Consider the following 16,302-nt stretch of genomic DNA (forward strand, 5'->3'; position numbering starts at 1 on the left):
TATATATATATATATATATATACATATATATATATGCATACATACATAAATACATACATACTTACATACATACATACATACATGCATACATACATACAGAGGGGGATTAATAGATAAATAGATACCCGCTACACTATATACGAAGAAGTACACGTACACATACAATCATACACGCCCACACACTCACACATAAATGTTAAACATACATATGTGAGTGTGTATACATCAGCATATGCAAATGTGTAGACAGGCCTGGACATACATACTCACTACAGATAATTAAGTAAATATAGAAACCGTTGTGAAACACGTATGAAATTAATCGAGCATGCGAATGAATATTGATAATTTAGTGTATAAATGATAATGGAGAAAGGTCACCCTGATACATATGACAGACAATGGAACTTGATTAATTTCTAAACAAAGTTACATATTCATATAAAATAATGTATGGCTTCGAAAATAGAGAAGTAAATTCATTAAGAAAAAGAACAGTAAAAAGGTTGACTAAGAGAAAAAGAACAATACTGTGTGGGATCTAGAGTTCATAAATGAAATAGTTTAGATATACATATTCTTTTCTACTCGAAATTTTGGGCCCGAAATTTTTGGGGAGGAGCCCAGTCGATTTGATTTACCCCAGTACTTAATTTATCGACCCCGAAAGGGTGGAAGGCAAAGTCGACCTCGACGGAATTTGAATTCAGAACGTAAAGACAGTCTAAATACCCATTTCTTTAGTACCCACAAGAGGCTAAACACAGACAGGACAAACAAGGACAGACAAACGGATTAAGTCGATTATATCGACCCCAGTGCGTAACTGGTACTTAATTTATCGACCCCGAAAGGATGAAAGGCAAAGTTGACCTCGGCGGAATTTGAACTCAGATCGTAGCGGGAGACGAAATACCTATTTCTTTACTACCCACAAGGGCTAAACACAGAGAGGACAAACAAGGACAGACAAACGGATTAAGTCGGTTACATGGACACCAGTGCGTAACTGGTATATTATTTAATCGACCCCGAAAGGATGAAAGACAAAGTCGACCTCGGCGGAATTTGAACTCAGAACGTAGCGGGAAACGAAATACGGCTACGCATTTCGCCCGGCGTGCTAACGATTCTGCCAATATAAAAATATTAATCCTTTCGACAATAGGCACAAGACGTGAAATTTCGCCTGGCGTGCTAACGTTTCTACCAGCTCGCCGCCCTACTTTAGACATACATATTGATAAATAACAAGGAAGTAGTTAAAAAAAACAACTTAACTTATTACAGAAAGAAGTGAGCGCAATTTCACATACATTTATAAATGCAATACCTGGACACATCGTCAGAATTTAGTTATGGGGTCACAAGTTGCTTCAGGTCTTACAACATGCAACTTCAGCCAGGATACTTGACCTAGATTGAACAAGCCTAGGCTTGTGTTCAAGCAGCGTTTTCGAACTCAATCAGAGCTATCTAGATGCCTCAGCAGATACTACGCTGTTCTTGGAGGCTCTTTTACGCATTCCTGTAATACCCACATGCTTGTAGGACCTACTGAAGGAGAGATCTATGAATCCTCGACTATCCATCTCCCGTGGCACACACCTTGCCCTCCACCTATTCTTGGGATAGTCATCTCTAAATTATTGGTACGTAACCCCTCGCATCTCTTGCGCCTGAAATATCTTCTTTCCTCAAGACACAGTCAGTTCCAATAAGATGACCTCTTTCATAGCAAAAAGCAAATAATGATAAATTCAGTAAAGAAATCAACACTTATTGGGTGAGTAATAAATGAAAACTGAGGGAAATGAAATTCACACTAGAAAACCTAAAATACTAAGGAATATAAAGCAGAAACAAGTGTCAACATTAATTTGACATAAATTATTGAAGAAAAAACGGAATAAAGCAGTGTTTCAGAAAATGTAATAGTTTTGATGAAAGGGAAATAATTAAAACATATTTATCGACGATGAGTACTTTTACAACTTTTACAAAGTATGAATGGGGATTGGTTTTAAAAGAATCTATCAAGAAAAATAAAGACATTAAGGAAATTTATATATATACATATACATGCATACATATATATATATATATATATATATATATATATATATATATATATATATATATATATATATATATTGGCGTATTAAACCGGTGATTAGGTGTATAAAATTAGTATAAGAGATAATTGATTGACAAAATCGGGAAACAAAACAGAAAGAGAACAATTCGCGTTGAAGACATTGTTAGAATGAGAATAAAAGTATTTATAAGACACCCAAATTAAGGCCCTAAAATTAGAGAGGTAATTTTGTCCGGGGAGAGTGTAAAACCTAGGCGATAAAAAAAAAGACTCAAAGAAAAAGAAAGGTTGCAAATCAAAATGCATTCATGCGAATATTATATATACATATACATATATACGTATATTACATATATATTACAGTCGAAGTACAACCAGCTTAAGAGGAAGCTTTAGTCAGATCCGTCTTCGAAACTAACCATCTCTCGAATTAGAAATAATTCTTAGAGCAGATAGTACTTTTCAGATTGTCCAGAATAAAAGATCGGGAAGACCGCAGACATTGTCGTGTCCCGCAAAACGTGAACGGGTACTAGTAACTTATTGTCAGTATTCCAGAAAACCTGCGACAAGTGTAACTTGAATTAGAAATCTCATAATCAAGCGTCTTTCGCATTTGAAGCACTGCTATTGGAAAAGTTACATTCCAACCACAGTCCAATCTCACACTGAAAATGATTCCATCCGAAAAGTGGAGTTTTGCGAGTGGTGCTTGGCAAGACGTTCAGAAAATGCACACTTTCCAAGAAAGTTTAGAGTGATGAGACTACTTTTAAACCAAATAGTTCAATCAACTGACACAACAACATGTACTGCAGACCTGAAAATTCACATATTTCGGAAGAAAATCATGTTAATTTACCGGGTGTTTACAGTATGGTAGGTTTTGTTCGCAAACTGGACCGTTATTTTTTTACTTGTCCTACTTACTTGAAACTGATGCAACACTCTGTTATATCAAGCATTCAAGAGGACTTCCAAAATTTGGAGCTTTACTTCCAAGATGTGGTACTTCTCACAAGCACTAATATAGTAATCTAAAGGCCTACCTTCAGATTTTGCCACCGGACTTCACAACACTCGAATGTTTTATGGGGATAATAAAGTTTACTGTACAAAGTCGGCAACAGACGACGAATTGGCGGACACCTATAGAACGAGAATACCCTGAAATAACGAGTGAAACGTTCCTTGATGTTTGCGACTCCATTTCTTGGGGCTAGACCAGAATAAATCAGTTTGAAATAGGCATACATCAAACAAATCGTTTCTATTACATTTTTTAAAAAAATGTATTTTAATAAATACTGGTTTTATAAACATCAATAAGTGAATAAGTTTTAGGGAAAACTTGTATCTGTCTCTCTCTCTCTCTCTCTCTCTCTCTCTCTCTCTCTCTCTCTCTCTCTCTCTCTCTCTGTATATATATATATAGGATCATCTGGTAAATAATGCGGCTTTTTCAATTGCATGAACTGAAAGTCGGAGGGGGACGGGATAAACTACCTGCATCAACTTGTTATAAAAGCAGGTAGTAATTTTATCTTGTACTTATTCCTAATACAAGTTTTGAAGAGTTCAGTTCGGTTTTAACAGTTATTTTTTCAAAGCTATAATGGAAGTGACAAAGGAGCATATTCGGCATATTTCGTTTTATGAATTCAATAAAGGCATCAACGCAATGGAAATTACGAGGAATATTAATGCATTTTATGGGGATCGGACAATAAGGGGTAGCCAGTGTCAATGATAATAAGGGCAAGCCAATGTCAATAGTAGTTCCGAGCCCAAACTACAGCCTAGAAGGCGTGCCTCATCCTGGAAGATACGTAGAGCTCGAGGAGGACCTCCTGGAAACCCTTGTGGAACAAAATCTCATCGTAACTGTTGAGGAACTAGCAGCAAAGCTTGGATTTGGTTATTCAAGCATTCATCGACAAAAACCAACAAATTTGGTCAAAGTGTTTCTCATAAACTTTCCGAGTCTAATCGTGCACAGAGAGTGAATGTGTGCAATTCTCTGCTGTCACATCTCACGAATGAACATTTTTTTGGACGAAATAGTAACTGATGACGAAACATGGGTTCTCTACTAAAATGTCAAGCGCCGAAGACAGTGGGTACGGAAAGGAGAAAGATCGGCACCCAGGCAAAAAAAGTCTTCACCCACGGAAAGTGTTATCTGTTTGGTAGGATAAGTATGATTTAGTCTACTTGAAACTTTTAAACCCCAAACAAACGATAACAAAGACATCTACTGCGGGCAGTTTGAACGGCTTAAGTCAGCGATAGAAGAAAAACAACTGTCTATGATTCCAAACGAAAGGTATTATTCCATCAGGGTAATACTCGGCCACATACAGAGAAGATGGCATTCCAAAGGCTGGAGCAGTTTGAATGGGAAACGATGTCCCACCCACGATATTCGCAGGACATTGCCTCATCTGATTATCATTTATTCTGCAATCTTCAAAATCATTTGGATGGAAACAATATGACTTCTAAGGTAGAGGTTAGAACAGTATTGGAGGAGTATTTTTCGTCACGGACAAGTGAATTTTGGAAGAGGGTACTTTGCATGTCCAGCGAATAGACGGAAGAACATTGTGGGAAATGAAGGAGAATATATTTTAGATTTTAAAAAATCTTTGTTTATCTAAATTTTGAAAAATAAAAGAAGTATAAACGCATTATTTAAGTGATGACCCAACACACACACATACACACACACACACACACACACAGACAGACACACACACAGACACACACACACACACACACACACACACACACACACACACACACACACACACAGGTGAGAACATAGGTGGAAAACAAGGTCGAAAAATAGTACTCGAATTCCAAAGGTTTAGTAATATGTTTTTTTAAAGCTGAAAATTATCAGAAAAACTATTACTCAGATTTTCACGTTCCTGTCATAACAACTGCCCGACGAACGAGAACGTGAAACTCTGAGTGACGGGTTTTGTGGTAAATTTGGAGATTTAATAAAGGTATATATATATATATATATATATATATATATATATATATATATATATGTGTATGTGTGTATGTGTGTGTGTGTGTGTATGGATGTGAATATATATACATATGTGTGTGGGAATGTTTACGAGTGTTTGTCTGTGTGTGCGTGCGTGAACATATATGTATGTGTCTCTGTATGTGTTGTGTGTGCGCGCGCGTGTGTATGTATATGGGAATAGATGATTTTTGTCATTACTTTTTGCTGTGAGCAACTATAAACATCTACCACAATTCTTTTGCTTTATTATTAGTAATAGTATTGAGTGAGACAGCATCGCTCTCCATCAAAATGGTGCTGCGGTACAAATACATGAAGCCCAGTATACCCATCATGACTACCCGGCTGATAAGGGTACACCAGGCACATGCATCACAACCACATGTGCACGACATGGTGATCTCATATCAAGATAAACAGCACATGACCTTGCAGGTGGGGCCCAGTTAGAATTTTCTTCTGGTTGAGTAACCCATCCTGCTCAAACGGTCCCTGAATAAGGGTCGTTTAAGGATGTTGAACGAAACACCCATGTTTCCAAAGGTGAATTATTCAAACTCCAAAGAATTCCTCTCAGCACATGGCTATGATGCTCCCCCACTACTTCTGTTCGTGATCAGAGATGCACATATTGTCAGCCACTAAGGGACATGCTCAACTGGTTAAGGTCAAACAACTGACAAGCAAATCTGTGGTATTGAGCAGAATATTTGCTGTAGCCCATCTTTTATACCAAGACAAAATAATGTACATGATAACACTTCCAATCAGTTAAGATCAGAAGCCATGAGAGCCACTGCCTGGTGCTACATCAGGGCAATGTACTGCATCAGGGCAAGGTACTGCATCAGGGCAATTATCATTATTATTATTATTATTATTATTATTATTATTATTATTATTATTATGATTATTATTATTATTATTATTATTATTATTGTTGTTATTATTATTATTATTATTATTATTATTATTATTATTATTATTATTATTATTATTATTATTATTATTATTATTATTATTATTATTTTTATATTTTTATTATTATATTGAAACTGCTCGTGGATTTCAGAGAGGAAGGACGTGTGTTCGTGAGCTGTAAGTTTTTGTTTAATTTTCACAGATAATATTGTTGCATCTGAAAATTTTTTACATCATTTTTATGGTCAGGCCGATTGGGCTCTTGCTAAGCTGAGTGGTTAGGCCGGGAGTCTTGGGGCGAATTTTCAATTTAAACTCTCCTCTTTTTTCATTTTTTTCAATTTTAAAATTTGTAAAAATGTCCTTGGAAAAGAGTGTTAACTCTTTCTTCCCTTCTGATTTCCCCCATTCTGCTGTCGGAAGACAACCAAAAAGGTTTAAAGATTAATTTTCTCCGCCCACTCCACGCCTTAAAAGGCAGAGCGGGGGACGATCAAAGTCTTGCTAGCATGTGCAACGCTGAGTAACAGAAGTAAAAAGAAGAAAAGAAACACGTGAAAGAAGAGGAAAAGAGCAAAGAACACCTGTGAATCCAAGCCCTCCCACTACCACCACTAACACTAACACATTGAACACTCAACAACAACAACAACAATAACAGCTCAGTGCATTAAATAGCCGAGGTTCTGCTGCAATGACAAAACCTAGAAATAATATTTCTGTAGATTTTCTTAAAGACTACAGAAACATTTTAAAAAGAAAAAGCGAAATATGTGTTTCGATAAACGTACCTCAAGATATTATAGATAATCAAACGTACCATAGTGTACAAAACTATATCTTTAAAAAATAGACGTTTAGAAACTGTTACAAAGCAGTTGAAAAATGCTTGCAACCCATTTGGAAAGACGTAACATATCTGTCGAGGGGTAAGAAATATGGCACAATTGAACTCAGATTTGCTACAGAATACGTGGCAAACAGCACTCAACAGCTCCGCTGAGAAACAGTGAACTTGTTCTAGTTCCAACGTACTTGAACGGCGCGTCGCCAAGATAAAAATACTGGAGATACCACCAGAAATCAACGCTTACTGGATTGTCACAGCCGTTTTCCTCGTCTTGGAAGATAAAATCAGAATCATTAAAGTCGAGAAACAAGAAAAAAACAACTGGACTGGTCAGGCATTGCAAATAATGGTCCAAGACCTTTGGAACAAATTCCTGACCAGATGGCACTATGCTGAACGTCGCAGTTGAGAGCAGAAGGCCAAGATCTTATCAATGCGGATAGAATAATCAACTTGAAAGCCTTCTGCCCACAACTAAAACATAAGGTGGGAATTACCTCCTTGACACAAGCACCACCGACACCACAGCAACTGAAGCAACCCCAACTACAGAAGCAAACCCCAACAGCAAAAGCAGCCCTAACAAGAGAAGAAACCTTAAGAAAATAAAGGAAGGGGGCTCCAGCAAAAACACTACGACGACGACGACCACCACCACCACCACCACGACCACCACCAACAACAACAACAACAACTACACGAGAGACAACGCCAACAATAATAGAAGCGCTGACAACACCACCACCACAGCGTCTACAAGAACACCAACAACCCCGCTTCGCCAGAGGAGCAAAAAACACCAGCAAATTTCGACTTACTGGAACTACCCCTTCCCAACTCTGACCACTCAGATATGTCGTGCGGAGAGGCCGACAGAATTGAGTGGACAGAAGTCACATGTAAAAGACAAAGAAAAAGTCGCAACAGCACACTAATAAACAAAGAAGCTGTATCTCCCAAAACGCAATCAAAATCACTCGAAAACAACACCACACCAACACCCATGCTTCCAACATATTCACCAATACCATCACCACCAAATCCACAGTCATAGCCAACAGTATAAGGAACAACAGGGTCAACACAAAAAGTAAGCGAAAACAACAAAAAAACATCACAAAATTCACTGCAATAAACACAGACAACACAAACTTACTATTAAACATAAAGAAATATACAGACATCAAAATGACTGACTTTGTTTTCTCCCCGAATAACACACCGCCACCACACACACATACCTCGAGCATCGCAACATACATAGAGCAACATAAAATCCAAATTTCCACAGGTGATTAGAGGTTTCAACACGAAAGTGTCCTGGAGACTCTATAAACCCCTGGTTATGGAGACCACCACATCCCACTTAAGGGGCGGGACATCTGCTCCGCTACCACCCCAGAGTGCTAATGGTAAGTAGTCCTCTCCTTTTTCTTCTTACCAGCCACTAAAATGGTCATACTCAAAATAGGTTGCATAAACATATGTGGCCTGGGTCCCCTTGGAAACAAGGTTGCCTATTGAAAGACCTGAGGCCACGAGGAATAGATGTAATAGTCATTACTGGATCCAGACTAACCGAACCGCGAGCTTTCGTGCCCATTTTCGATGACTACAAGATATATGCATCTCCGTGTCGGTGGAGAATGAGTGGTGGGGGTACTGCGGTATTGTTTCAGAAAGGTCTGGATGTTGAAATAACGTAAGTCTTATTGGACCCAGAAGGGAAGCCGATGGTCCTGGACGTGAAAGGGAGTGACGATGGGGCCTTCAGGCTGCTGGCTGTTTACGCACTGACAGGTGCAGGATAGCCGGAATGCTTCAGGCGTCTGGAGGGTCTTCCTGGGTTCGTCGCTACCTTTAGTGTTAATGGTTGATTTCAATGCCATCTTAGATGCACAATTGGACTGTGTGATTCAAACAGATAGGAAAGGGGATTGCAAAAGCCTCGCAAACCTGCTCAGACAGTTTCAACTGTCCGACTGGATTTCCCGAGTGTGTCAATGTGGACATGGGAAAACCGCAGAGAATTTTGCAGGTCTTTAGACAGGGAGAGTATTAGATGTCAACAATTTCAAATCGTCGGCTACACAGATCACAAATGAGTAACCTGTAAGGTCGACTTAGATAGCATACGTAGACAGGGCCACGGCTACTGGAAGCTGAACGCGTCAATCTCAGCGTGCCAAGCTTACAGAGATAGGATTAAAGAGTTAGTTCAGAAAGCTTTGACAGGGACAATCATCAACAATAACTAGTAGTGTAGACCAAAAAGGGTCCATCAAAGTAGAATCAGTCAGATTTAGCAAAGTTTTAGCCGTAGAAAGAAATAGATTGGAGGATGATTTAGCGTAAAAGTTAGAAAAGGCGCTTAGGAAAGATATTGCAAATGACGTGTTGACACTTCAACGCCAAGCAAGAAAGTTGCATAGTCTGAGCCAAGGCACATGCTCTGAGACAAGAGGGAACAAAAGCTGCTCGGTGGACCCTTTTTCTGTAATGTTGTATTTGCACAGTATTTTTGTTCTCTTTTTGTTGCTAAGTAGTGTTGATTGTCTACTAGTTTCGTTAAGGATTGACAGATCCTTTCTTTTGTTTTCTATTTTTTCTAGATATTATTTATCCACGTTTTTTTTTTAGTACTCCAGCTTCTTTTGTGGCCACAGTGGCAGCTGCATAAATTATGTCATTTAGCTCGGTGATATTGACATTTGTTTCTGTGGCTATTAGTTCTGTGACGGCCAGATTCATACTATTTATTATTGATGTTGTTTTATTATCTATTTTAATATTTGGGAGGTACAATCAGTGGTCCATACTGAGATATGTGGCTTTCAGTTCTTTGATTATGCTCATTTAGAGTATCATAATCATTAGGTTCCCTTTCACTGTTTCCAGGTTCTAGATTTGTTTCGCCTTCCTTCCCGTTCATATGTTTGTCTGTGGTGTTCTGGCTTGGTGCCTTTTGCCCATCATTATACATTCTTATGGTCTGGGTTTGTTGTCTTATGTCGTTTACTTCGCTTTTGTTGGAAATGTTACGTCTGTCTTCGTGTTTTACTGTCTCAGTTCTTATATTATTTGGCATTGCTGTGTGGCTACTATCTACATTTTCCTGAAGTATTTTTCCTTTTAAATGTTATATTTCTATCTATATATATTATAGATATATTTTAAGTATGTATCTTCGTATGTTAGCTAGTTTATTAGGGTTCATTGTTGTATCCAAGTCTTTATTTAGGTTATTTTTCTTCCAGATTTTATATGTATATGTTTTTGTGTTTTCGTTCTTTGGGTAGAGCACTACTGTATAATAAGCGTGTAGGATTGAGATATACTCCTCACGTGTCCATTTATGCATTTTTTGGTTTTATTTGCGGGACATGAGGAACAACGTCCGGCTCTTTATTTTGACAGTCATCATTTTCATAGGGTACCAGTCCGTTCATTTCTGGTGTTAAATTGTTTTGCACGTGTAGTTTTTTGTACTTTTTGTGTAACAAGTTTAAAGTACGTATTTCCCGATTATTATTCTTGAGTTGAACAATACCGGTATTATTTAATTTATTTGTAATTTTTTTGTACATGGTGTTTTGGGACGGAGGTGGTCTGGTGTTGATGGATCGTAATGTGTCGAGCGTATTTACATGTGATGTGCGAGCAATGGGGATGATATCCATTAAAAATACATAATTTCATTTGGAAAATAGAAATAAATTTCAATTAGTAGTACTTACTCGTATATAGTCCAACCCTTTGTCAGCTATTTCTGACTCCACGCGATAGCTTTATTCCCGACGTTTTTGGATAGATTTCGGAGCAGTGTTTTATCGCTCTCAGATGTTTTTATTATTATTATTATTATTATTATTATTATTATCATTATTATTATTATTATTATTATTATTATTATTATTATTATTATTATTATTATTATTATTATTATTATTAATCGACTTGCCGCCCCGCCCCGAAGTTGCTGGCCTTGAGCAAAAATTTGAAATCATCATCATCATCATCACCATCATCATTATAATTATTTTTATTACCTTTGCTCAGCTTCTAACGCTGGAGATATACTATAGTGTCATCTGTTCACTACCAGTGAACTAAGGTAACACCTCTTATTTTTCGAGCACCTTCCGGAGTATTCGAGCGGTTTCAAGCAATGCTGTTTCCTGCAAGTGCTCCACCCTTATTGCATCCCCTATTTGTTCCACGTACTTCTCAAGATTGTTTTATTCACTGTTCCCAGAGCTCCGACAATTATTTGTACTACTGCTACCTTTTTCATCGACCACAGCTGCTTAACTACCTGTCATATCTCTCGACTTCTCTTTCTTCCTTATCCCATACCTTGTTGTCAGCTGGTTATGCTATATTTATGATCCAGCATAGTTTGTTTTCTCTCTCAATTAAGACTATGTCCGCCTTCCTATTCTCTATCTCATGTTTGCAATGAATCATAAAATCCTATAGGATCATTGCATGTCTATTTTCGGCGATGCCTTCAGGTTTGTGATCGTTCCAATTTTTTGGTCTGTCAAGTCCATACTTGTTGCAAAGTGTCCAAAGGACAAGCCTTGCTATGTTGTCGTGGCGTCTCTTATATTCCTTCTGGGTTAGTGTCATACGGTTTCACCGTTTTGACACAGATTCTGCCCTTATCACTTTCTACTGTGTTGTCTATTCTGTATTTTATGTAGTTTGTTCTTAGTTCTTGCTCTTGGGCAGCACAGATTAGAGCCTCCCTTTCCGGTTTGAAATCACTTTTAGTCATCCAGACATCTTTTTTCTCTGTCTGTCTTATCTTCAACATCCCTACGAAATTGACCATGCATTATTTTCTTTACCCACCTATTTTCAGTTTCATTCGTTTTCAATTTCTTGTATAGTGCTTTAACTTTGAAATCTTTCATCCTACAAAAATCTGACCTTACTTCTAATAATAACGGTTCTGTGGAATTTTTACATACCATTCTATGTTGTTTTCTTCTGCTCTAATGCTGTGTTCGCTTCCAATAAGTCCTCTTCCTCCTCTTTTTCTTTGTACATACATTTTGTCAGTGCCACTTTTTGGGTAGAGTGACCCATGTCTAGATAGCAACTTCATTGTCTTTCTGCCTAAGCTGTTTAGTTCGTCTGCTGTCCATACGATTACTCCTGCTCCATATCTAAGGAGTGAAACCACCCAGGTGTTGATAGCTTCGATCTTATTCCGTCTGTTTAATTTCGACTTAAGGATCAGTCTCAGTCTGCGCAAGTACTCCACCTTAAATGTTTCTGTCATTTTTTCTCCATCAATTTATCCATCTCCAAAATCTCCAAGTACTTATAGCCCGTCTCTTCTATCTGTTTCATAACCAACCCCGACGGTATCGTTAGCCCGTCCATACATTTTATTTTGCCTCTCTTCAAGACTAAAACACCACACTTTCTCAGTCCGAACTCCATTTTGATATCAGCACTGAAGGTATACACCGTATCAACATAAAGTTTGAGGTCATCTATGAATAACAAATGGTTGACTTTTCATCGGTGGCTTTTGCTTTTATCAGAATCAGTGTTAGTAATATCAAGCACAGTACAAAGAACAGTGGGGACAGGGAATCCCCTTGGAAGATGCCATTCTTAATTTCTACTGTCCCTAAACTTCTTCCGTCCTCCAGGTCCGTCCTCCAATCGCCATACTTTTACCAAGCAATCGCTCAACATTCGATGCAATACCAAATAGGTTCATAAACTCCACAATCCAAGAATATGAGATCATATACGCTTTACGATAGTCGATCCATGACACGCAAGTTACTTTTCCTCCTCTTGTAGCATCTAAGTACAGTTTTGTCTATCAGGAGTTGATCCTTGGTACCTCTGCACTTACGCTTGCAATCCTTCTGCTCATGTGGCAGGACTCCATTTTTTTCCAGATATTCGTACATTTACTCTGCCAGTATTCCAGTCAATAACTTCCACATAAGTGGCAAACAGAATATCGGCCTGTAATTGTCTACTGTATTACCTTTTTCAATATGTTTTTCTGGCACAGGTCTGTCCTACCCAATTCTAACCACTCTGATGTTACTTGGTCGGCATTTAACAAGGTGTTGATTCGCGCAGCTATTCGTGCATGACATTCACCAAATCTTTTGATCCAGTAGCCTTGAACTCCATTTGGTCTCGGGGTCTTCTAGTTGCTCATTTTTTTTGCTTATTTCCTTCACTTCCCTAACTGAAATGACTAGATCTGCCTGTTTTGGACAGACTACTGTTTGTTTCAGTTCTTGCAACCATTCAGCATCCCTCTTCTGCTCCTTGTCTTTGCTCCAGATGTCACTCCAAAACCTTTGACTTTCAATGTTATCTGGTATCAACTTTCATCTGTACGCTCTCCATTTATTTCTTTATAGAATCTCTTCTGACCTGCTCTGAATAACCTATTCTGGTGGTAACCCTTCATTCTTTGGTCATATCTAACCATCTTTGCTCTCTTTGCAACGAAGCGCTGTTTCAGTTCCTCCTTTACAACTTTCAGGTCCATTCTTTCAATATTATACTTCCTTTCCAGTGCCCTGTATTTTTGTTCGCTTTTAAGCTCCCCTTTCTTTTTTCGGTCTAACACTGAGATTTCCTTCGACAGCATGTCTAACCCTGCCTGCATTCTTCTTTTCTAACATGCATCTTTTTTTTTTTGTCACTCCCATTATGTCTCTTTTTCTTGACATCAACACCCACGTTTTCTGCTACAACAATACTCGCTGCCTTGATCAAATTATTTGTTTCTGTAATGTTGTTTGTTCTGATGTATTTCAGAACTTCATTGACATTTTTCGTTTCTTGGTTCAATTTCCATCGATCAACCTTTTTAAGGTTGCAAATAACGTCGCAATCGTTCTCCTGTAGTCTTACCTTTATTCTGTCGTAGATTGCCTTTTATTCATCTGTCATGTCACTATTAGTTTTATTGTCTTCTTTTAGATCATCTATATGACTCACATCAAGTAAACTACCACTGCTCCTTTCCTGTGCAATGGGATTACTTTTATTAGTAAGAACTGTATTTTCATTGTTATCTCTGCTGCTATTTTTCATGATCCGTCTTTTGATAGAATCGAGCTCTACTTCTGTGAACCAATATTTTTTTCTTGTTGCTCTAACTTGATCACACAGTCTCTGTTCTGTGAGTTGAAATAATCCCTTTTCTCTCCAATGATCATACATACGCTGTCGGTAACCCCTAATCTGAACACCATTTTCATCTACCGCGCTGCTCAGGTAGTAACACTCCATCACCACAGCATTAATTTGCTTGCTCCATCTACGCCGTGTGTGGTGGTCCCTTTCTGGATATCGACAGGCTGGAGCCGGACCAGAATCTCTGAACCTACCGGGTGTAACACTGTCACCATCATTGGCTTCAGTTTCATTACCACCGTTATTCAAAATATTTTGTTTTTTCATTGTTCCTCATGTGAGGTAGCGATTGTCAGGTTGCGCAATTACCAGTGTTTTTATTGACACCAACACTAGATGTATCATTAATCAGCCCATAGGAGGAGGAGGAGGAGGAGGCTCCACCCGTTTCCTTTCATTATTATTATCATCACTGATATTATTGATTCTATGTGTAGTTGTAGCATTGGTTGCAGCAACAGTAGCAGGGGCCTTGGTACTGGTAAGGGTGCTAGTTGGGCCTTATATTTCTGTGCTATCATAATAGTAGTAGTTGTAGTATTATTGTAGTGTTAGTAGTATTAGCAGCTGCTACATATTATCATTATTTCTATTTTTGTCATTACCACCATCACCACCACTACCATTGTTGGGGGAGATAGTTGGGTAGCAGTTTGGTGAATAGATCATATCCTACAGGTGTATAAATAAATTCGGCAGACGGTGGGGAGGTCAGCCATAGAGACAAAGGAATCTTCGCACCCTTTGAGTTAGCTGAGGTGAAATGTGTTTACTACTACCAGTGACCTTACTACAACCATTGGCCTACTACCACTAGCAATTCAACCTGTTTATTTGTAATTGCTGGTAGAAAAAACAATAATACATACATACATACATATATATATATATATATATATATATATATATATATATATATATATATATATATATATATATATATATATATATATATATATATATACATACAGACACACACATATATACTGATATTCACGTCGTTGAACTTTTGAATTTCTGAATTCAATTGTGTTGTTGCAATAAAAGGTGTGTTTACGTATTTGGGTAATATATTAAAGTTTAAAAGTTTTCTTGAGATGTTCGTTTGTCTGTCCAGTTGGAGAATAGAGTAAGACATTTGCAATGAAAAAGATGTTTACATTTTCACATGTTCATTGAAAGTCAAAAAGAAAAGAAAACAAGTTGTAGATAGTAAAGTTTTAAGATTTACTAAATATGATCTTTTGCATGACCGCACAATGAGAAATGGTAGTGTTTTTAGAATAAAATGGAGCATGATGTTTACATTTTCGGATACTCAGGGAGAGAGGAAAGGATAAGTATTCACACAGTAATTGTAGATATTAAAGGTTGATTTTTTAAAGCTGTTTGTTTGTATGTTCGAATGTTGTGGGTATGTAAGTTTCCTAACTCATTATATTTTGAGGGAGATTTAAAATATTCACAGGAAATTGTAGATATTCCAATCTTTGGGAATAGTAGGAGGTAGATATGTTCACCTTGTGGGATTTTTAAATTTCTGACTTTTTTTCTTTTGGAATTTTTCTTTTCTTTTTAATAGTTTTGCTGTGGTTTACAGGTTTTGCAGTTGTGCAATATATATATATATAATAATAATAATAATAATAATAATAATAATAATAATAATAATAATAATAATAATAATAATAATAATAACAATAATAATAATAACAATAATAATAATAATAATAATAATAATAATAATAATAATAATAATAATAATAATAATAATAATAGAGAGCAAATCCAAACTTACAGGGAAAAATTAGATTTAGGATTAAATCTAATTTTACAGTATAAATATAAATTAAATTAGAGATAAAACCACTATTAGGCAAATCAAACAGTGAAAAACATAAACCAAAACATAGAAATAAAATTAATTAATATAAAATACAAAATATATAAAATATAAAATTCAAAATTTAAATTATTTAAATTTAAAGTTAAAAATTTAAAATTATATCTATTCAGATATAATATGGCTTTTAAAAAAACATAATAAACCCACAAATAATCTAATCTCAGTTATAGTCAATATCTAATTTACCTAAATATTTAACGAAAAAAAAATCACTATTCATATTATTAAATTTAATTTCAAATCAAATAATTATATAATATTTGAATAATAACTAAATTATCAATGAATAT

At 36.8% G+C, this 16,302-nt stretch overlaps 1 protein-coding gene across 1 annotated transcript in view; it reads right to left on the bottom strand.

The window, feature by feature from the left end:
* Positions 1-16,302, bottom strand: part of LOC115217088 (GATA zinc finger domain-containing protein 15-like) — a gene marked incomplete at both ends in the record, with an annotated part of 45,584 nt that overhangs the window by 24,092 nt on the left and 5,190 nt on the right. The window contains 3 exons of the mRNA XM_029786681.1: positions 6,013-6,166; positions 10,754-10,894; positions 13,175-13,195. Coding sequence (XP_029642541.1) covers positions 6,013-6,166; positions 10,754-10,894; positions 13,175-13,195 — 316 coding nt within the window. The remainder of the gene's footprint in view (positions 1-6,012; positions 6,167-10,753; positions 10,895-13,174; positions 13,196-16,302) is intronic.

This window comes from Octopus sinensis, linkage group LG11 (genome assembly GCF_006345805.1).
Source record: "Octopus sinensis linkage group LG11, ASM634580v1, whole genome shotgun sequence".
Taxonomy (NCBI): Eukaryota; Metazoa; Mollusca; class Cephalopoda; order Octopoda; family Octopodidae; genus Octopus; species Octopus sinensis.